This window comes from Pelodiscus sinensis, chromosome 13 (assembly GCF_049634645.1).
Source record: "Pelodiscus sinensis isolate JC-2024 chromosome 13, ASM4963464v1, whole genome shotgun sequence".
In the NCBI taxonomy this organism is placed as follows: domain Eukaryota; kingdom Metazoa; phylum Chordata; order Testudines; family Trionychidae; genus Pelodiscus; species Pelodiscus sinensis.
The window spans coordinates 19035801-19058999 of NC_134723.1; the positions used below are offsets into that span (position 1 = coordinate 19035801).

At 45.0% G+C, this 23199-nt stretch overlaps 1 protein-coding gene and 1 long non-coding RNA gene across 2 annotated transcripts; one reads left to right on the top strand and one right to left on the bottom strand.

The window, feature by feature from the left end:
• LOC142831214 (uncharacterized) lies at positions 1-5369 on the top strand. The gene is made up of 2 exons (XR_012906875.1): positions 1-131; positions 5139-5369. It is a non-coding gene; the product is annotated as an uncharacterized LOC142831214 (long non-coding RNA).
• ARR3 (arrestin 3) lies at positions 3884-22180 on the bottom strand. Its single transcript, XM_025180026.2, has 16 exons — positions 22093-22180; positions 18232-18277; positions 15777-15807; positions 15247-15307; positions 14553-14597; positions 13107-13306; positions 12056-12115; positions 11609-11676; positions 11109-11244; positions 10237-10321; positions 9070-9142; positions 8241-8378; positions 6954-7037; positions 6149-6172; positions 5394-5446; positions 3884-4027 (listed from the first exon to the last, which is right to left on the bottom strand). The coding sequence occupies exons 2-16, from the start codon at positions 18246-18248 to the stop codon at positions 4011-4013; spliced, it is 1092 nt and encodes a 363-aa protein (XP_025035811.1). The 5' UTR covers positions 18249-18277; positions 22093-22180; the 3' UTR covers positions 3884-4010.
• Positions 22181-23199: the final 1019 nt, after the last annotated feature.

Here is a 23199-nt window from a genome sequence, read left to right on the forward strand (position 1 = left end):
CCTGTGCCGTAGGCTCACCCGGGCAGGCGCGCTAGTGACGTATGATGTCGCATCAGCGCGCCAGTTCCTGTCATGTGACGTCACCGAATGCCGCTATGACATCACCTGACGCGGTGCTGTTGTTTTCTGTGGTAAGCGGTTCATAAACCTGGGATGCGACAGTTGAACACCTTCCCCCAGGCGGTTAGCTGCCCCTAGCGGATGGATAAGAGGGATCCCTCCAGCTGTAACAGGGACCTCCCTCCTGCTGGATAGTGGGGATCCCTTTGCACTTTTAACAGGGCCCCCGCTTGGATAAAACAATGCACCGGTAACAGGAATCCCTCACCAGATTTTTGCCTAAAATCCCCCATACATCTATACCAGGTGCTCTGCACCAGCTGGATACCAGGGTTCCGCCTATGCACCTATAACAGGAATCCACCAAGTAGATGGATAGTGGGGCATCTACTCTAACCTACCCAAACGTACTGTAAACGGAATGCTTCCATTTGCAAAAACACTGTATTTTTAGCCTTCACAGACCTTGAAGACCTAGGTCACATAGTAAGACTGCTGATGTCCTGCACACCCTAATACAGTACTTCCAACATTACTACCTCAGTTGTAAGTTATGGACTGAATTTTCCTAGTGCAATCACAACTATGGTTGTAGTGAAATCTGAACTATAGAAATGAGGTCCTGTCTAAAAGTGGCTTTTGTTGCACTTATATAGCTGCACCAATGCAAACTCTCTTGTGTATATGTGCAACACTGAAGTAGGTTCTCCAATGTAAACACACCTGCATAGAAGCAAGTCCACTTTTGCATTAGGGCAATACATAAGGAATTTGTTCTGGAAGAACTACTTTGATATGGTTACACAGGTGCAAATTTCCCTTATCTAGACAAATCATGACTCTATTTGAGGCAATCACATCTGTCTGAATTTGCAGACAGAAGCAGTAAATCTGAGGTGTGAAATGCCGCATTCATCTTAAATGGGATATTTACTCTGACATCTAAATATAACAATTTATGTCACTTTCTCATTTTAGCAGTAATGTCCAGCTCCCAAACTGTAATGCCTTTCTAGCTGCCAGAACCTATTTCCATCCTAGCTTCTGTGATGAAGTTATGCGTTGCCAATCCAAACTGTATTACCTTAAAATGAAGCACAGTATCATAGCATTGGAAGTGGCCTCAGGAGGTCATCGAGTCCAAAACCCTGCCAAAAGCAGGGCCAACCCCAACTAAATCATCCCAGACAGGGGGCTTTGTTAAACCAGGACTTAAAAACGTCTAGGAATGGAGATTCCACCACCTCCCTACTAGGTAACCCATTCCAGTGCTTCACCACCCTCCTAGTGAATTAATTTTTCCTAATATCCAACCTAGACCTCCCCCACTGTAACTAGAGACCATTGCTTTTTGTTCTGTCATCTGTCACCACTGAGAACAGCCTCTTTCCATCCTCTTTTGAACCCTCCTTCGGGGGTCAAGGTAAAAAACACTGCATTTAATAAAACAATTAAAAATGAGTGGATACGATTAACTTTACAGATGTGGCGGAAGACCAATACATCAGTGGATACTATAACATGGTCTAACCTCACAGTTTCTGTGTGCTCTACAATCAGTGACTTCACTGTATTTCTGACAATAGTGGTCATGGTTCTGATTGATTGGCTTGTTGGAATTCCTTCTCCTAAACTACATGTTCCTGAGAAGTTTGAACCCACTCAAAAAGACAGGGGATGGCTCATAGATCCTCTTAGAGGTAATCTTTGGTGGACACTACTGGTAGCTGCTATTCCCGCATTACTCTGTACAATTCTCAGTTCATGGACCAGCAAATCACAGCAGTAATTATAAACAGAAAGGAGCATAAGTTGAAGAAAGGCTGTGGCTATCATCTTGATCAGCTCATGGTTGGTGTTATGCTGGGGATATGTTCCATAATGGGCTTACCTTGGTTTGTGGCTGCAACTGTACTGTCTATAAGTCACATCACTAGCCTAAAAGAATCTGAATGTTCTGCACCAGGAGAGCAACCTAAGTTCTTGGGAATCCGGGAGCAGTGAATGAAGGGGTTAATGATATTTGTTCTGATGGGTATATATGTGTTCATGACCTCTGTTTTAAAGGTAAGAGATAATGCTTGCTCCAAAACACACCATGCGTATATTTTAATATCATTTACTGTTTGATAAAGAAAAAAAATGGGGGGAGGGAGAGATAGCTCAGTGGTTTGAGCATTGGCCTGCTAAACTCACAATTGTGAGTTTAATTCCTGAGGGGACCATTTGGGGCAAATCTGTCAGGGATGGTACTTGGTCCTGCTATGAGGGCAGAGGAGTCAAATCAATCACCTCACAAGGTCCCTTCCAGTTCTATGAGATAGGTATATCTCCATATATTTCAACAGAATTATTGTTTTATCTATTTAATTTTAAATATATTTTTAACATTTAAATGTAGCTACCTCAGAATTTCCACTGTCTATGCCCTTCAGAGAATCCCAGGAATCATGCTGCAGAATTTAGCTCGTGCCACAGAGCACTAGGCAGTGACTGTAGTGCTGTCATGAGGTTTTGGTCAACTGTTGTCACAATCACTGTTAAAGGTGGATGGCAAATATGACCCTGCTGGTTCCATCCTCTTCTTCATTTGGTACCAAATGGTCTGGGCTGAAGTGCAGTCAGCATATAATTACCTCAAATCTCACCCTTATCATGTTCTAGAGTCAGCTTTGCATCTCATCAGCAGTTAGTGACTGCAGTTTCATTAGCAGGTGCAGTAAATAAAATCTCCTTATATTGGTCCTCATAAGCAAATGATGCAGGCTGGGAATTTGGGATGAGAGGAGAGAGACCCCAATCCCATTAACATCATCTGGTTCCAGAGCAGGCAAACTAATACCACTGGACTGTAGCAGATTGATATGTGTAAGTCACAGACTTAGACCATAGGGCCAGAAGGGTCCCTCGTGATCATCTACTGTGACCTTCACATCATAGATCACAGAAATTCATTCACTTACTCCTGCAATAGACCCAAACCTCTGGCTGAGTTACTGAGAATTCACTGTTTATTCCAGTTCAAACTAGCAAGTTATCCATGCCCTGTGATATAGAGGAAGGCAAACAAACAAAAAACAGGAACTCTGCCAATCTGACGTGGGGAGAAAATCCCTTTTAAATGCTACACGTGATAACCAGTCAGATCTTGAGCATGTGGGCAAGACCCACCAGCCATTCATCTGGGAAAGAATTCTCTATAGTAACTCTTCATCTAAGGTCCCATCTCATGGTGATGGAGAAATTTGCTAACAGCAGTGACAGATGGGTCCTATGCCATTTTAGGCAACCTTAACTCATCAACCCCTCCATAAACTTTTCAAGCTCAGTCATGAAACAAATTAGGTTTTGAGGCCCCACTACTCATCTTGCAAGGCTGTTCCAGATCTGGTTACAAGAATGTATACAGCATATGTGGAACATTCTCCTTTAATAATGTATTTATAAGATTTGTGTGGATGTGACTCTTCCCAATGGGGTGTTGTCTACCTAGATGGTGTTGTTGTGAAAGAGACACAGGGACTTGTGCACTAACTTTTCCTCTAGCTTGTAAACTGATGTTATGAAGAAATGATCATGGGAAACCAAAGCCAAAATAAATAGATTCCAGCACATTTCCATTTAGATAGTTTTATTTATAAAGAAACTGCAGAATGTTGCAGAATTCTGGTGAGCAACAAAAACAGACTGTAACACATTTCCTTGACAGCATTCCAATAGTTACAGTTGCTAACAAATGGTGATAGTCTCACACCACAAATATAAGACTAGTACATCAGGAACTTTTCTAAAAAAAATTCTGCCCCAAACAGGTGCATTGGAGTCGTCACTACTGCATGTTTTGGCTGGGTTGGACTGGGCAGCAGATTAGCTTTCTTCTTTATCCGCTTCCTCCTTCTCATCTTCGTCATCTTTCTCCCCCTGGAGTTTTTGGCGAGCAAATTCCTCAATCACAATGTCCTCCTCACTAGAGAGAAAAAGACAGCATTTGGTTTTTTCCCCCTCTTTGACAACACTCATTTTAGCAGTGATATCACACTAATGTCATAGTGTCGGTGAGCTTGAGGTCTGTGAGGGCTCTTTTTGGTTCCAGGCACTCACAGGTGGCTCCATAAATGCACATTTAAATGAGAACAGGTTATTTACTAATGCATTTACCTAACAGATTTCTTACAAAAAGTATTGAAGAGTATAAGAAACCTTTTGCTTACCTTAGCTTGTCTATAGTCCATTTATAAACATGTCGTGGGGAGGCAGAGAGAAATTGAGACACACACACACATATGTTAGTCTGCAACAGGCATTCTGGAAGAACATATTCTTACTACTAGGATATTTCTATTAGACACATTCTGGGGCAAATAACTGAAAGGGGTTATGCATTTTATCTGCAGAGTTACTGTGGAAGATCAATAATAAACATGTGGTTTAGACATCATGCAATTTTATGAATATTTCTCAGTCTAGATCTCAAGACAAAGTCATACCTTCCATTATATTACACACATTGTGGACTTTTGTATTTAAAAAGTGACTCGCCTACATTCTGCTAAATAAACATCAGACATGGTCCACAGTGAGAGATGTTATGTGTGTGTTTAACTGCTCGGACACACAATTACAAAATAGGACCTTTGCTTTAGTCAAACATTAACCTCAAGTCTTGGCTGGGCATTGAATCATCAACCTTAAAAATTTGTCCTCCACAACAAACCCATGGCATCATGAAATTGTGATATATGTGCCATCATAATATAGCCTACTGGCATAATGATGTAGTTGTATGTGCTGCAAGACAAGTTTGCAAGAAACAAGATGGTCCTGTCAAGATCTGGACAGGTGGCAAACTTAACAGGAGACCTCCCTTGGTACATCATAGACAGATCATGGTTAAAATGTAAGAGGGGACAGGTCTTAATGATTCAAAATCCTTTGGAAACAACAGATCCCTTTTTCGTGTTGTTGATGGTATCATTAATACATTGTGCAGAACATCATGGGAACCCAGTGATGGGCCAGTTTCAGAAAGTGTGGAAGCTTGGTTTGGAGAGAGAATAATACAAGTCTCTCTTTTTCAGGGTGCAGTGGAGCTTCCAGACCTGACTACATTGGAAAGTAGAGAGTTACAAAGAAAAGGGCAAATGAACTGTTTCTACCCTGGAAATGCTCTGAAGTTTGTTTCCATCTGGGTTGGAAATTCTCAGAGCTGAACTGCTTCACCAAAACTTAGGAATAAGTGGTGTCACTAGGGTTTCTGACACCTTTATGAATATGAATGCATTTCCTCCCTGCTGCTTCCCAAGTGAAAACTGTATTCCAGTGTGATCACTTACCAGCAGTGGGCTTTGGGTGCATCAGAATAACAGGCAGCTCAACACCAACATCGCTAGAAGGAAAAGCACACTTCTATTAAAGGGGAGAATTATACAGAGATGAATGTGAGGGAAGAGTGTAAAAGCCTCTTAAATTCTCCTGAACTTAACAGCCTTTTCAATGGGCACAAGGAGAAGTCTGGCTGTCTCGGCTTAGACTTGCTTAAAGCACCCTGTTAGTCATGCAATCATCCCACAATGCTTTGCAACAATCAGATAAGGTTAATTATGATTTTGATTAACTTTTGTGGAACAAGGACAGGGTGGGGAGCAGCTGTAAGTTCTGCATTAGAAACAGCATCCAGCTCCTTGAATGACACTGCAAAACACAGCTCAGAGCCTGGATTGGAGAGAGGTCAGGCTACAAATCCTACTTGATTCCTTCCTTCCTCAGCTTTGAGTGAAGTTCTTTTAGTGTAAGACATCTGTTGGGTAATTGCACTAACAGCTGAACAGGGAATGCAAGAGGCCAGAGAAGAAGAACCACCCACTAGCAGGAACAGGAAAGTATCACACAAGCGGTGAGAGGTTTGACAATCTCCTCTTCATACAAGGTGTCTGAAAGCGTGTGGGTGTGTACGTGTTGCAGGTGTGAAGCTGTGGGGGCAGTTTGATATTCATTCCTATATAGTGAAAGGAGGAGTCATTATCTCTGGGCCCCATAGGATTGCAAAGCTCCATTAGCAAAGAACACTGTCAAATGACCCATTCTTTACCTTGAAGTGAGATCTCCCAGGATGCTGTGGGGATGAAAGAAAGAACAACAAAATTCAGCTGAAGAACAGTTCAACAAATACAAATGTAATGACTGAGTGGAAAATGTCCCCTTATGGGCAATGAGGCTTTTCATGTCATGTCAATGTTACCTGTGGTAGGTGACACTCTTCACGGGTCCCTGCTGTCATGGCACTCAGGTATCCCAGGGTGATGTGTCAAGAGTCCCATACTCATCACTCCATTACCCAAATCATTAATGAAAATACTGACTAGTATTGGACCTAGGACTGACTCCTGTGGTACCCCATTAGATATGCCCTCCCAGTTTGACAAGGAGTAATTGATAACTACTCGTTAAGTATGGTCTTTGACCAGTTGTGCACTCACCTTATAATAATTTTATCTAGACCACATTTCCTTGGTTTGCTTATGAGACAGTGAGGCACTAGAGAAGATTTAGTAAGAAAGTGAAGTGCAGGGGTAAAAATGGGGATATGACCTGGGAGCAAAGGGGTGGGAATCACTGAGAATCCAAGGCTTCTGGCTGGAAAGGAGGCCATGTGGATGATCTGATACCTTAAGTATTTATAGAGGTGCAGAGAAGGCCCCAAAGACAAACTAAGAAATCCAGTCATTAAGCTATTTCCCCGATCAGTACATGTTGATATTAGCAGCTATAATAGTATTGTGGTGATGTCTAGGAACTCCAGTCATGGACTAGGTACCTGTTATACTAAGGTGCTGTTCAAACACTAAGCTCATGGGTATAAGAGCTGTCACTCTATGTGCCCGTGAGATGCTCACCCTCCTCTGGACACCACCAGGTTGACCTTCACCTTGTAGGACACCAGGATCCCCAATACCTCCTTGTCTATCCCAGGTCTCAGTCTACAAGGAAAAGCATAGAAAAAAGGTCAGAAGATAACCTGGGATGAGCTATGCCTTGTGATCAGAAGGGGCTGAGTTTGTTGCTTGATGATTGTTTTGGTGGCTTAAACCTATGCCATAAAAAACTTTATAATTTGTGAATGTCAGAGGATTCCCTCTTGTGTAGAAGGAAATATCTGTTCAACTACAATGCCACACAGCATAAAGGAAGGAAAAACAAATTTAACTGAAAGTATAGAAGATTTTCTGGGGATACGTGGTAATTACCTCAGCTGGAAGTTAATCAGGACACTAGGGTGGATGCACCTGTTCTTGGGAAAAAGTGCTATGGGATCTTTTAAAGGTGTTGGCCAGGCTCATAGGTTCCCCCACACCTGCAAGATGGATCAGAGTGCATGTGTTCCCTTATCTCAGATTCACCAAATTCTTCAGCATGATGACAGTCCCTCCTCAAGAGGGTCTTAGAAACTGCTGTGGGGAATGAGGCAGGACAGGATTGAGGTACAGGCAGTCCCCGGGTTACGTACAAGCATGGGCGGATATAGGGCTGGGCGAACGGGGCAGCCGCCCTGGGCCCCGCGCTTAAAAAAGCCCCGCGCATGCGCCGTGGCAAAGGGGGGCCCCCACGGAGTTACACTGCCTGGGGCCCCGCAAAACAGTCATCTGCCCCTGCGTACAAGATAGGGACTGTAGGCTTGTTCTTAAGTTGAATTTTTATGTAAGTTGGAACTGGTACATATTGTAGGGGAAACTCTAGCCAAACATTTCTCCAGAGCTCAGTTTTATTGTCCCACACCTCACTTCCCTCAGTCCTTTATTCTCAAGCTGAGGTGTCTGCTGAGAAAAGCCGCTTCGCGTCTCCCTGGTCTGCTGGGGGGGGGGGGGTGCTAGCTTCGCGTCTCCCTGGTCTGCTGGGGGGAAGCAGCTAGTGCGGGGTTGCCTCACCCCGTTTGTAAGTAGGGATCTGATGTAAGTCGGATCCATGTAACCCGGGGACTGCCTGTACTTAAATAGTGTGTAGAAGCCTGGGGCTGGACTAGCAGGAGAGGAGGCTGCAGCTCAAGGTTTGAGTATATAGGTATTGGCAGAGCAGCACTGGATGGTACAGAGTGGGAATAATATAATTGTCTGGCAGAGACTGGTAAGAGAAGCAAAGAGATCAGCCAGAAAGCTGTGTTGGCAACATGGAGGCCTTTCTCTTACATGGTGGTGGAGGCCAGGTTGGTGTCCTCATGTTTGAGTTTGCCGTCAAGCGCCAGGCCACGCTTCTCACGGTTAGCTGATAGGCTGGGGGTCACTGTGTAGCTTTTGGAGAAAGTGGAATTGGCAGGCACAATCTCACTGAAAGGGATAAAGAGGGAAAAGCTCAGAACAGCCACCAGAGTCCCAACAGAGAACAGAGCAGTGACAATTGCACGGAACCCATTGGAAAGCTAGATTCCTGAGCAGACACTGCTGCACCATGGGATGTCTTGGGATTATGGACCCCAAGCAGATGCATCTGGGCAGAGTAAGGCCACAGCACATGCCTGATTCTTCCCCACGCTACTGTCTGTAGGCCCCAGCAAAAGGAGAATCTCTATTCCCACCCCCATGTCTGCTGTGTATGCCCCTAAGCTTCTCTGTCTCCTTTTTTTTCTCCCACTCTCCTTTCCTTTCTATCCCACCTCTCTCTTTCTTTCTCCTTCTTCTATTACACAGGAATCCCAGACAGGATCTGCCTTTGATCATCTAGTCCAGTATCCTAACAGACAGTGGCCAGCACCAGGTGCTCCAGAGAAAGCTGCAAGGACCTGCTGTGGTCAGCTGTGTGACTGTGTGTCCCCAGGGAAGGTTTCGCTTAGCTCCAAAGCTCTGTTGCTTTTTTCCTATTTACTATTAGAACTTTAGATATTCTTTCCCCGCTTTGAAATGTCATCTCCACTGCCTCCTCTGCTTCCCCATCTTTCTTATCCCACTTCTTTACTATCTCTCACACACACTATATTGGCCGGCAAAGCCGGTATATGGCCTGCTACCTCCTCTAACTTACTTTATCTCCTCCGTGCACACGATCTTTGTGTATTTGTCCAGCGAATAGAGAACCACGTCTGTGATCTGCTCGACTGGTCAGAGAGAAGGGGAACACAATTCTATCATGGCAATGACATGGGTATCACGTAGAGTGTAGCACATGCTATCCTTAGCTCTACACAAAGGCATGTGCAGGAATTTAAATGTGAGCACTTTTGGAGGGGCACATTAAGCACACACAAATGAAAGGCCCACTCCAGATTTCGCAGAACACCTCTGGAGGGGACACCCAGCAGCGAGGAGCTAGCCGCTCTCCTGCCAGCTGCATTCTCTGTGTCCCTGCAGCCCTGGGGGAGAGGAAGCAGCAGGTTGGCTGGCTCCTCCTCCACCGTCCCCCACAGCTGCTGCTTCTTCCCTGATGCTGGAGTCTCAGCACTGCTGCAAGACTGACTGCTGAGGTGGGTTAGGAATGGAGGCAGAGGCCATGTTTGGGACTACAGCAGCGAGAGGAGAAGCAGCAGGCTGCAGGGACACACTGAGATTGGGGGTGCTCCCTGCTTCCCCCCTTTGTGCACATCCCTGTGACACTGCAGAGCTGTAGCATCTCATGAAATAGTCATGAGTGAGATATTTGGGGGCTTCCCATTCCAAGGGGTTTTCCTAGTCATTCCACCTCTGAATTTCCAGGTTAGATAAAGTTGGAGCATCAGTGACACTTGCAGTACAGGCTCCTGGTCTCTCGGTTGTTTTACATCTCATCCATCTCTGAATGGCCTGAGCTCCATGGAGGCTAACAAAATTATTCTGTCTCTAAATTGTGGACTTAAACCATACAGAAAATCTGGTTCTTCTCTCCCATACATTAGTTTAAATGAGGTTTAAGTGCACTGAAGTCAGGGGAGCTACACTGGTGCAAGTGAGAGGAAAAGAAAGCATGGGTGTTTGGGGGTGGGGTGAGAAAACAGGTATTCATCCTTGTTCCCAACCAGCATAGCTCATCTATTGGACAAGTGAAGTTCTCCTTTATACAATCTGAACCTCACATAGGCGCTTTAAAGGCCCAGAGCACCTGGCTAGGGTATGGGGCATGAGCAAAGGGTAGGGCAGAGGGCAAAAGGAAGAATGTGGGGCACGGGAGACAAGACTGAAGCTGAGGCTTGGGGATGTGCATCATGTTCTCTCTCACCTGATATTTTAATTTTCTTCACGATCTTGTTGGTGGTGTTGTTGATATTAATATTGACACCAATTGGGTCTCCATGGTAATAGATCTGTAATCACAATGGATCTGGTTACATTGCATGCTAACAGGAGTTGAAGAAGTAGCTAGATACTGTGGTGATGAGCAACAAAGCAAGGACCTAAATAGATACATAGAAGTTGACGGTACCATGGAAAGCAAGACCTGTAAGAGCTAGGACGCAGAGACCTCAGGGAATGCATATGCAAATGCACCAGGACCTCTCTTCTCCAAGGAGAAGATTACAGGAAAGAGTTGAGGGGACCTTTATCTTCTTGGGCTTTTGGGAAAAGTCTATTTCCAAGCAGAAGATATACAGAAATAGAGGGGAAATCCAGTGAATTTTCAGAGTTTTAGCCTTTGTTCCAGACTTCCAGCCCAGCTAAACTCCTGAGTACTCACCGCAGGGTGAAGCATGTCTCACAAAGTACTGGCTGAGGTGAAGCCCCCAGATTAGTTGGCAAATGAGTGATGGATGCTGGAAGGCAGAGAGGCAGAAACTGTTCAGAGAGTACTAACGGGTCTGAGAGACCCAGGAGGAAGATTGCCTTCACAAAAGTAGTGTCTGTGACCAGAGTCCTGCAGCTGCTAAGGCGCAGAGGTGGGGTTCTGACACTCCAGAACATGAGAAGCAGAATCACACTAGCTCAGGAGGCTTGAGGGGGTGTGAGATCCTCTTCTGGAGCCTCAGTTTCACAGCTGAGCATTTTTGCTGTAATAGTCTCCAGCAGCAAAGGGAAAGACCAGTATGTACCAATCTGTGGGACAGGTCCTACATGCAAGAGCACAGGTGGAAGGCTTGATACAGAGGTACATACCTCCTTATCCAAAGAGGCCTCAAGGTGCAGGGGCTTGTCAGACATCATGAACTGCCTGGTGGTCTCTGACTTTGGTGCTGGTCCTGAATTTGTTGGGGCAAACTGGACCTTTCGGATCACCAGTCGAACTGAATTCCTGCAGGGATGAGAAATGGCCAGGCCTGTAAGCACAGAGACATTGGGTCTATCCCAGGGGGCCCCACCCAAAATTCACCCTTCTGCCCAAGCTAGAGCTAAAATAATGGAGAAAAGTGTCTGTTTGCTTCAATAGGTGGGCATCTCTATTCCCCTGCTCCAGGATGCATGGGCAAACTACAGTCTGCTCTTAAGAATCATCAGAAGTGGAAACAAGGCCTGGCACCTTTGACTCAAAAAGCATGAGGTAGGGCTGATAGAGGCTGAAGCCTGGGGTCTCCATTAGAAGTATAAACCCAAGGCTGCTCCCCTGAAGGGATTTGGCCTGAGAGAGGCGTGGGAGAAGAAGGGATGCACTAGAATACCTCTTGTGAATTTTCTCCTCTAGATTTTCAGCACAAAATCCTTTGACCTCAAAGTCCACACCACAAGCCTGAGGGAAACACAGATGGTTACAATAAGACTATTGCGATAGGACCCCAGGTAGAACAGGGCCCTTTAATTTCCATCAGGGATCATAAGTGCTGGAAGTTACGTTCATTCACCTCCCTTTCTCATCACATCAGCAAATATCAAACTATCTGAAGCACCTGTCCTGCATGAAGTGGCTATGTTACCTCCCTCCAATTGGTTCCTCTACCCCTTCCTCACCATCTGTATCATTCTCCTTGATGTCACAATAGAAGCAGCTGTGATTTTAGGAGTCCTAGAGTTGCGGGAGGTTGTTGGAGGCAGATTCTGAATTCATCCACCCACCACTGTGTTTTTCATTCAGCCTAATGATAGGTATAAAATGTGGAACCCAAGCTCACCTTTCCAAGATCATCTGGTCCTGGCTGGAGAGTGACTGAACAGGGCAAGTTGGTGGCCATCTGCAGGAGAGAGGAAATCCTTATCATGAACACCTAATCCAGCCCTGTAGAACAGCGCAATCACACTCTCTGTAATGTCTGACTCATGCTGGCACTGATAGGGGTGTCAGGAAGGGAAAATCCTTTGCTGAAATCCTCTGAGGCTTGGGGTTTATGGTGAGATAGATGTGTCCACGGCAGATATTTTGGTCACAGATCAGAGTTTTGCAGGTGAATTTTCTCTTCCATCATGGCTATAAACTAAAATAAGGGGTGGGCATGAAGATTAGCACTCTAAGGGCACATCTACACAGCAGGGCTATAGCTGAAATAAGCTATGCAACTTGAGCTACGTCAATTGCATAGCTTAAGTTGAAATAGCTTATTTTGGCTTTTGGCACTGTCTACACAGCAGGAAGTCTGAAAAAGAGCACTCTTCCCCTGACTTCCCTTACTCCTCATACAATGAGGGTTACAGGAGTCAGAGTAAGAAGTCCTCCAGCTCAACATTATTTTGAAATAAAGGTTAGTAGTGTAGATGCACACTATATTATAGATGGAATAACACTGCTGTGTAGACATAACCTAAGGCATAAATGGAGCAAGGAACTTTATATGCACACAATGCACACTCAGGTAGCGCTTCATTCTAGGCCCCATAGTCCCTCCGTAGCTTCTTATGCCCTTGTCAGTGACAAGGGATTTATGTCTGTCCCTAGGAAGCTTGTGTTCAAGCTGATGCTGGGGTGGGTTCTGCCCCAATCCCTTTTCCACTACCTCAGAGGACAAAATCACCAGGCTGTTCCCCCAGCAATATGGCAGCACTCTTGAGCTGCTGCAGCAGTGGATACTGCCGTGAGTTAACATCTTGACTTAGTTCCCACTGATCCTGGATCATTTGTTGGGGAGCATGAGAAGTGGCCCTTGCTTCACATCTCTAGAGCATCAGTTCACAGCAAGAGATAATGGGGAGCATGAATTCAAAGAGCCGTGCATGTCTAGAAATTCTTACCTGAAAAGTGAAGGCATAGGCATGGTCGCCTAGCTTCTTCAGCAGTTTTTCCTGCATGGGAGTGAGGGAAGTTGGTGTCTCTCCTGGCACAGGAGGATAAATCTGAGTGGTCAGGACATAGAGGTCCTTCCTGAAGGTCAAGCCAATGACATCCAGGTCATCTCGGCCATAACGGAATGCACAAGTCAGGATCACATACACTGGGACCAGCGCAGGACAGGTGGGAATTGAAAGAGAGAAAAGGAGATGAGCAAAAGGAATGAATGGAAATGCGGAAAGGGCAGGATTGAGATAAGAAAAGAGACCATGTTAATCACTCTTCAAAATTAAAAGTAGCTTCCATGTGCAGGCAAAAATCTGACCCAGTTTTCTATGGCTGGATCTATAAAGACTAGTGCAAAGATAGGGAGATCCATGAAATCCTTATTCAAACCTCTGGTAGCTTCAGAATCAGTCCCCAAGACAGGAAAGAAGAACAGGAAACAGAGACAATCTTTTATCTCTAGCTCAGGAAGGGTTGTTTTGAATAGGGAGACTCTGGTAATCACTAGGCACTTTAACTACTATCACAAGGTACAAAGAATGGTCCTTTGCACCAGTTTTCAGATTCTCATTATAGCCCCAACATGTGCCCACATATTTACTCTGGAGACACCATCACTGATCTAACTATGTCAGTTTTACGATCAAGGGCTCATATTCCTGTACAACCAGCAATGTGATATATGCCATTATGTGCCAACAATGCTCCTCTGCGATGTATATTGGACAAACTGGTCAGTCACTTCACCAAAGAATTAATGCTCACAGATCAGACACCAGAAATCTCCACACTCACACACAAACCTGTCAGCCAGCATTTCAGTCACATTGGTCATTCTCTTAAAGACCTGACAACATGTGTCTTACAACAAAGAGGCTTTAACACCAGATTACAGAGAGAGACCTCAGAACTTTTATTTATGCTATAATTCAACAGGTTGCGAATAGGTCTTAATCAAGATGATAATTATCTTACACATTACAAAGACAGCCTCCCCACCTTTTGAAACAAAAGACAGGACTATGCAACACTTTAAAGACTACCAAGATAGTTTATTAGGTGATGAGCTTTCGTGGGCCAGATCCACTTCCTCAGATCAAATTGTGGAAGAAAATTGGCACAACCATATATACCAAAGGGATACAATCAAAAAAAGTGAACACATATAAAATCTGATTTGTCAATTTTATGTGTGTTCACTTTTTTTGATTGTATCCCTTTGGTGTATATGGTCATGCCAATTTTCTTCCACAATTTGATCTGAGGAAGTGGGTCTGGCCCACGAAAGCTCATCACCTAATAAACTATTTTGTTAGTCTTTAAAGTGCTACATAACTGCTCTTTTGTTTTACCAAGATCAGACTAACACAGCTACCTCTCTATGATTATTGCTGCTGAGTTACCTTTTCTGTCCTTCAGATACTCTGGGTCAATCAAGACAACGCCATCTGCAAATAAGCACAAGAGATGCAGGTGAGCTCAGCCTTCATAGCAGGTGGGGTTATAAAGGTGTGTATGGCCTTTTAAAAATGCAAGTTATCCATAACATTTAGTCAATAAAATAAGCTTCTTTTTCCACTTGCAGAGATATATTAGTCCCATCCCACAGGAAATTGTATCTTGAAGAGCTGCTACCACTTCCTAAAACACGTCCAGACCTGTTTCCATTTAGCAACCAGTTTTCTCCATATACAGTCCTGCTTGACCACTGTCTACAGCTCAGGTGAGCAGCTCATGCTGTCATGGTCACACTGCTATTTTTAGTGTGCTAGCTCCAGCAGAGTTAGTGCACACTTATCTACCTTCCCTAAGAGGCTAGATTTTCTGCCTCTCCCACTTTTGCCTTATGGTACAGCTATTTGCAGGAATCCAGAATTTTGGCTTCTCACAGTCTTGCTGCTTATTCCCATGGAAAAATCACTGACCACTGGAACATATGGAGCTAAGCCATTTTACACCAGCTAAGGATTTGGCCCCACAAAACTTCTGTCTATAAAGTGACAGCCAACTACACAGCAATCTGCTGTTGTGTCACATGCAGAGGATTCTAGTTTGCAGAATGGGATGGGAGAAGATAACGTCAGTGACGTTTCTCACCTACAGGTTCCACAGATTCGACATGGTCCACAAAATCTCTCTTCCCCAAGTAGATGGATAACTGGAGGCAGCATGAGAAAGGAGAAAAGAAATCAGAACAGAAAAAATCCAGGTTGTCTGACTTCATTTGATCATTGTTTCAAGTTTGTAGCCGTGGCTAGGATCATGAAATAGAGATCTCCTGATATGGTGATTACTCAAGTTATCAGAATAGACATTATTACTTAAGGAACTTCATTATATTAAAAAAAGCTCCCTGAAAAGCATCACAATAGCACCATGCTAAGAACATGAGAAATAGAGCAGGAAAGAAATTGGAGAGAGAGAGATTCCCCACAAAGGGGAATCCCCCGGTACAGTGTCTATAACATACATGTTCTTTCAAATCTCTCTTACTAGTTTCTGGACAAGCTAGATACAATTTAGTTCAACAGGTAACATATCCTGGGACACAAGTTCGCATGTGTGTCTGTTCTGTAGTCGTCCCTTTGGCCACTTCTCAGGAGTGCCCAAGATCAGCATGAATTTACCTTGCCATTAGGGCTGGTCTTCTTAAAAACCCTGCGGAGAAAACAAATACAAAGGGATTGAGAAGGTCTGAGAAAAGATTGCAAGTCCCTGCAGGCTGGCTTCTGCCAAAGTGCTGTGTTCAGAGAAAGGGAGTTGCTGGGAGGAAGTTGGGGAGGGTGGCTGAGTCTATAGCCTGAACTCATTAGTTCATAACTCTTGGCTATGGAGGAGAAGGCATATGAAATCAGGCTCTTTGGGGGTTCAGTCCCGTACATGGTCAGACCCCAATTGACTCCAGGCCTTTTTCTGCCTGGTACAGACTAAAATGGCTGGGAGAGGAGGAAGGGAAATATCAGATGCTCTGAGTTCTCTGTGCTGTGGATTCCTCTGCCCACCATCATGGGGAGAATATTCCTAGTGGGGCAGGGTGGAGGACATAATGTTGCCACAGACCATATTCTAGAGGCTGGGGAGAAAAGCATAGAGCTGGGACGTGAGAGTGTTAGCTAGTGAACAAGTCCCTGGGTAAGGGAGGCTCTGTGTATATCTCCTTTCACTGTGGAACATGGACAGCCAGGCACTGGTACTGCTCCTGTCTCAGGTTTCTCAGTTAGGACCTCTGCATTTCCCCAATTCTCTCTAGGGCTGTGTCTAGACTGGCAAGTTTTTCCGCAAAATCATCAGCTTTTGCGGAAAAACTTGCCAGCTGTCTACACTGGCCGCTTGAATTTCCAGAAAAGCACTGACGATCTCATGTAAAATCATCAGTGCTTTTCCGGAAAAACTATGCTGCTCCCGTTTGGGCAAAAGTCTTTTTCTGAAAGACTTTTGCGCAAAAGGGCCAGTGTAGACAGCATAGTACTGTTTTCCGCAAAAAAGCCTCGATCGTGAAAAAGGCGATCGGGGCTTTTTTGCGGAAAACCGCGTCTAGATTGGCCACGGACACTTTTCTGCAAAAAGTGCTTTTGCGGAAAAGCATCCTGCCAATCTAGACGTGCTTTTCCGAAAATGCTTTTAACGGAAAACTTTTCCGTTAAAAGCATTTTCGGAAATTCATGCCAGTGGAGACGTAGCCGAGCTGTTGGCTCTGGAGAGTGGATCCCTCTGCCACTGTTGCCAAGCACTCAAGCCTAGTTTTCACTCAAAATATAGGTCAACAGGTGCTCAGGGATGTGAAAAATCCACCCTGGTGAGCTAGGCAAACCCACAGTGTAAATGCAGCTGCAAAGGTGGCGTTCCTACAGCAACAGAAACCCCCCTACTGATGCTGTAGGTTGTGTCTATGTTACAGGTTATGCTGGTCTATCTACGGCACCGTAGCTCTACTGCTGTAATCCCTTAGTGCAGACACGGCCTTAGTAACTCTAAACTCTGATGCTTTAGGAGCATATGCTGTGAGCAAGTTCCTGTCCCAGTTAGACATTATCAGAGTCAGGTTAAACGGTTACATGGGATGGGTCCCCACTGTTCCAGTTACCTGGCATTATCTGTTCACTCAGTGGCAAGGAGAGAATCCCCATGTACATAGATATGGCTGCATACACATATAGACACCATTCTCATCATAAGAGACTGGGCATGGAACCTTCAGCAACACAGCCGAAGTGCCCAATCTAGGAGATAGATGCAGGCTTTATAGCCACTGGGTCCAGCCATTCTACATGGACACTACATCACACATGACCTCCCCCAAGGGCTGGGGGGGGGGGGTTGTGATGGTAGAAATCCTCTGCCTTTCAAGTATCAAGAACTGGCTTCTGCTTGTGCCAAGACACTGGACTCAGTGAAGTACTGGGCTGGTTTGATTTTGGCAAGAACTGGGACACTTGACGAGGTGGGTCTGAGCTGAGTTGGAAGCTCCTCTCGTCCTTTGTCCATCTGACTCCCAGACACTGGGAGGATTAGAGTTGCCTTGGATATCTTTGCCAGCCAGAGGCTGATGCTAAGGAGCTGAATGTGACTTCAATGTCAGTTTGCATTACCATAATCCCTCATTCCCTTTGCATTCAAGTCTAACACTAAGCACCCAGCTTCCTTCAATGCAGGCTGAGTTCTGGACTAGATACAGAGTGGGAGAGCTTGCATAATGCCAGCACATGGCATTGCATATGAATGAGAGAGATGGACAGGTCACCAAAGCCAGGCAAAGTGCCTGTCACTCACTGCTAAACGCACGTGTCTGCAACTCCCGCCCATCCCCAGATGATGTCACGTTCCAGTCCCACATAGAGAGAGCACAAAAGGCAACTTGTGTTGGTTGCAGGATGGTCCCAAGACAGGGCCGATTCCTACAAAACAATGGGTATTTACCCCATTCCATCCAGTCTCTGATGGGCATGGGCTGCCTCCACTGAGGCTGGAGTGCACTAAGCCATTGTGTTTGGGATCCCCTTTTTCCTGGGAAGGATGCTGCATATTGGCACTCTACAGTACCCCAGTCCAGTACATAGTGGGAGAAGGGAAAGGAAGACATACTTGGAGCCGTCTGACATTTTCAATCAGTCGCTGCACAACTGGGCTTCTGAAAAAGGAAGCAAGAGAAAATTGTCAGCAGTAAGGGCTTCAGAGAGCCCTTTAAAGTTGGAGGGAGGGCCATAGATTTGCACTCCTCCCATCTGATCATCCTCTTCTCCTGTCAGGAACCTCCCTCCTACCAGCAGCCTGACTTCCCTGGCTCATGAGCCCCTACAGGCCTCCCTCCAAATCTGAGTGAGTTGCATTGCTTATTGCAACTTGGCATGTGGAATCACAGCGCTACTCAGTTTTGTCCAGCCTAAAAATTGGTCAGGCCATGACCAGGGCAATCTCCCTGGCCTAGGATCAGGAGGAGGAAATCTCTAGGAGCCCTAGGACTCACAATGACAGGTCCAAACTTTGATGGGACACTGTGATATTAGGTTTAAAAGCTTCAGAGGGGTAGCCGTGTTAGTATGTAACTGGAAAAACTTAAAAAACAATGAATAGTCTAGCAGCACCTTAAAGACTAACAAAATATCTAGAAGGTATCATGAGCTTTCACAGGTATAACCCAAATAAGTGGGCTGTGCCCACAAAAGCTCACGATGCCATCTACAGCTGTGTCTAGACTGGCAAGTTTTTCCGCAAAATCATCTGATTTTGCGGAAAAACTTGCCAGCTGTCTACACTGGCCATTTGAATTTCCGCAAGAACACTGACAATCTCATGTAAGATCGTCAGTGTTCTTGCGGAAATATTGTGCTGCTCCCGTTCGGGCAAAAGCCCTCTTGTGCAAATCATTTGCGCAAGAGGGCCAGTGTAAACAGCACAGTACTGTTTTCCACAAATGCCCCAATCGTGAAAATGGCGATCGGGGCTTTTTTGCGGAAAACCGCGTCTAGATTGGTCACGGACGCTTTTCCGCAAAAAGTACTTTTGCGGAAAAGCATCCTGCCAATCTAGACGTGCTTTTCCGAAAATGCTTTTAACGGAAAACTTTTTTAATGGAAAAGCATTTTCGGAAAATCATGGCAGTGTAGACATAGCCTATTTGTTGGGTTTTTTTTATGATATTAGGCTAAGCCAGGGCCTTCCTTCAACCTGGGGGTCTCAGGCTATGGTCTCACTGGTTCTTTCATGTATCTCAGGTCAGCAGAGGAGCAGGCTATGAGTGGGATTAGCGCATTCTGTTTCCCAGCCCAGGTTTTCTCCTGATTTCCTAAGGACTTTGTGGACATGGTGCTTTCACTACTGATGCAAGTTTAACTGTGGTTCTAGGATAACCCCATAACCCAGATGGGTACTGACTTATCCTTCAACTCTTCCTCTGTCATGCTAGAATGCAACAATGAAAACGAGGGTCAGAAAAGATGAGACTGATAAGTAGGGCAAGGCAGATGTTAGAATGCGACAGAGGAACTACTTCAGACCATCCGAATGGGAAGTGACTGTTGAGTGAGTGTCTGTGAGGCTGGGAAAGGAGGATGAACAGAAACTAGCATTTCACATAAGCCCTCCTCTGCATGATATTTGCTATAATGACTTGTTGCTGGTTATAGCCCTCTATGAAGGGAGGTAGGAAACGAAGCTTAGAGCAGTCAAAAGCAATGCATAGTCAAGCCAGTAATTACCTACAATTGCACAGGTAATGGGGATGTTTGAACAAGGACAAAGAGCTGGCTTTCCCCACAAGAGAAGTTCCTTCCTAAGGTCCTGTCCTCTTCTGACAAGATACAAATAAATCCCATTAATGGGAGTCATGGGTGCTCAGCACCTCTGAAAATTAGACCCTGCATGTCTTGAATTGGGTGCCCAAAAGCTGAAACAGCCAAAATGAGTGCCACGTCTGAAACCTCTGCACTGCACTTTCCTCTGCAGCTTGTCCTTTGTAAAATGAGGGGAATCAGTTGATCCCACTTCGTGAAGTACTTTGAGCTTGGTGGATGAAAAGTGCTAGTTGAGGACTAAGTATTATACATTATTATTACTTTGAGAAGGCAGAAAAATAGGGTGGGTAAGATTCATCTCGTGCTGCTGCTTCTGGGAATAATTTCTCCTGTCTCTACACCCACATCAGTTAATGTGAATGCACAATTACTATTCATTGCTGATTGTGTTAAGGACAATACACATGCCCAGGGAAGACACAGACCCTGCCTCAAAAGCCCACAGTCTGCACAGCAGGCTTTCCTATGAGAAATGAAAATATCATTCTGCTTTGAATCTTTCCATATTTAACCACTTGTCCCTCTATATTTGTCTCTCACTATCCAGGCATCCATCATCTTGCACGTCACTTTTTACATAGCTCCCAAGGGGACTTCTGTTCTTATTGAAATCTATGAAAAACTTTGGTGGTGCAGGGCCAGGGTCCCAAAGTCCCTTCCAGTAGAGTATAAAACCCAGATTTGGTTAATCTCTTCCCAGTAATTCCCAGGAACCATAGAAATCCAGTTCCAATTCCTTCCCTCTGCCCCAGTGAATGCCTTTGTGATTATTAATCCTCAGAGACAATTTCAGGTAAACTGCGCTGTAGTGTTGTGCCCACCTGGAGTGGATTCTGGCTTTGCCCTGCACTAAAGGGCCCGCACAAGCCCATGGTGATCTTCTAATCATCTGAATGAGTCTTACTTGACGAGTCTTTGCATCCAGAATTAAACTTAAATATCTCATGTGTAATCAGCTGATTTGTAGACAGCTTAGCAGGGATGAGCTCAGCATCTTAAACTTAGATAGCCCTGCTTAAACCAGGTGGGATATGAACCCAGGCAGAACTGCTCAGTTGGGTGACACATGGGCAGAGCGTATTTTAGTGTAATCCAAATGAAACCCAGGAGAAAAAAGAAATCAAAACTTTGGAAGAAAGAGGGGTGAGTCAGACCCCCTTCTGCCTCGGTGTGACACAGGTCATTAATCCTAACAGCAGGCTGTGCCTTCAATGCCCTGTGCAAAAGTTCCTGGATTCGGAAACCCTGGGTATGTGCCCTACCTAGACCTCAAGAGCAGTGGCACACAGATTACCCGTTGAGTCTGGAGAAACAGGAAGCAAAGAGGGTTATTGTGGGCCTCATCCATTCCCCAAATGTTGGAAGTGGGATATGGTGGGAATTAAAGAAAAAAGTGGAAGGAGGAAGCTGGAAAAGAAAGGAACTGAGTCCCGCCCTACTTCTCCTACGGCCACGGAGAGGAAGGGTTCACTAAGGTTTTGGAGACATGTTATAGCTTGGTTAGCATGAGGTATCTCCAGCCCTGACATACAGGTTGAACCTCTCTAATCCAGCACTCTCTAGTTGGGCAACATCTGTGGTGCAGCATGATTTTAGTTAGTAGGATGTCCACCTATCATGGGTGTGGCCAAGTTTCCTGTGGTCCCATAAAGTTTGTTTACAGCCACCAGTCCTGGTTCTCAGTGTTCTGTGCTGTTATTCAGCTCTAATTTACCCTTAAATGTCTTCTCAGAGCCCAGCAAAGAGTGGAAATATTGATAATGCAGCTAGAAATAATTGACACCCCATGGTTTGGCAAATTCTCTGGCTTGGCACGGGTCAGGTCCTAAGACTGCCGGACTAGAGATGTTCAACCTTTATTAACAATTATGTTCTCTGTTTTCCTGCTCAAATGCATGAAGGCTTCTGAGTTCCCTGCATGGGATCTTAAGCAAAGTCCTTTAGTGTCTCAGGAAGCAGGCAGCTCTCTTTTGTCCTCTTGCAGGCCAGAAGGCACTGCCCACCTACCTAGCTGCTACTGGTTATTAATATTACTGGTCCTTAGCACTTTACCATCCAGGGTAACCAAACTTCCCCCATAATCCCTGGATGGGAGGGATAAAATCAGCCTCCCCTTCCCACCCCGAGAAGAAGGGAGGTAAAGGGGTCTTACCTGTGAGATGAGTGAACTGAGCCCAGCTCCTCTTCCAGCCCCTTCTGCGTTAGCTAAGTTACTAGGCGGCTTCTCCTCTCTGCTCATAGGCTTCTTATAGCTCCTTGCTAGTCCCTCCCCTGGTGGCTGCTCTTGCCAGTGGGGCTTTGACTGGAGATGTGGTTTGTGTGTGTTTTTTAGGGGGAGTATTGGGAAGGTTAGAATCCTATTAGTTTATTAATTGGGGACTTTTAGTAAGTAAGAGTGTGCTATAAATAATGTTTCTGCTGGAGCCCTGAGAAAGCAGATTAGAGAGATTGGTAGAGCAGGCTTAATGCCTGATGATGGTAATTAGGATGGGTACTTTGCTCTTGCACATTTGAAGTTTCCACAGCGTGAGTGCCTGTTTCCACTACACTGCAATGCTGCAAAAATCACACCAGGTCATGAGGAGACTTGGTGTGAGAAACTAACAGGGACAGGTGTAATGAGACTCCCTGGGAAAGTTGTGGAGAAAGCAGATATTATGGTGGGGAAGGAAATCACATAGGAGAAACGTATATGGTCCTTGTTTCTTCCTAGAATTCTTCAGTCATCGAATAATAGAAATGTAGGATGGTAAGAAGACATCAAGTCTAGCTCCCCACTCAATGATAGGACCAACTAAAACTAGACGATCACTGAGTGGCGTTTGCCCAACCTGATTTTAAAAACCTGTAGTGATGGAGATTCCACAGCTTCCCTTGGAAGCCTAGTTCAGAGTTTAGTGATCCTTACAGTTAGAAAGATTCTCCTAATATCTAATCTAAATCTCCTTTGCTGCAGATTATGCCCATGTTTTATTTTCCTATCATCAAAAGCCAGGGATAACAGGTGACCAAGGTTATCTCTTTATACCAGCCCTTAACTTATTCCCTTCTCAGTCTTCCTTTCTTAATACTAAACATGCCCAGTTTTTTCCTCAGAGGCCAGGTTTTTAAGCCTTTTATCATTTTTGTTGCTCTCCAATTTGGCCATACCTTTCCTAAACTGTTGCAGTCAAAACTGGATACAGTAGTCCAACAGAGGCCTCACCAGTGGCTGTAGAGCCAGACAATTATCTCCTATGTCTTACATACAACAGTCCTT

Excerpts from the sequence above, each read along its gene's own strand:
- ARR3 (XM_025180026.2), bottom strand. Across the intron at positions 7,038-8,240 it reads AACCTGGCCTCCACCACCAT|ACTGAGACCTGGGATAGACA; the intron begins GTAAGAGAAAGG and ends TTTTCCTTGTAG. Across the intron at positions 5,447-6,148 it reads CTGGGAGATCTCACTTCAAG|CGATGTTGGTGTTGAGCTGC; the intron begins GTAAAGAATGGG and ends TTTTCCTTCTAG.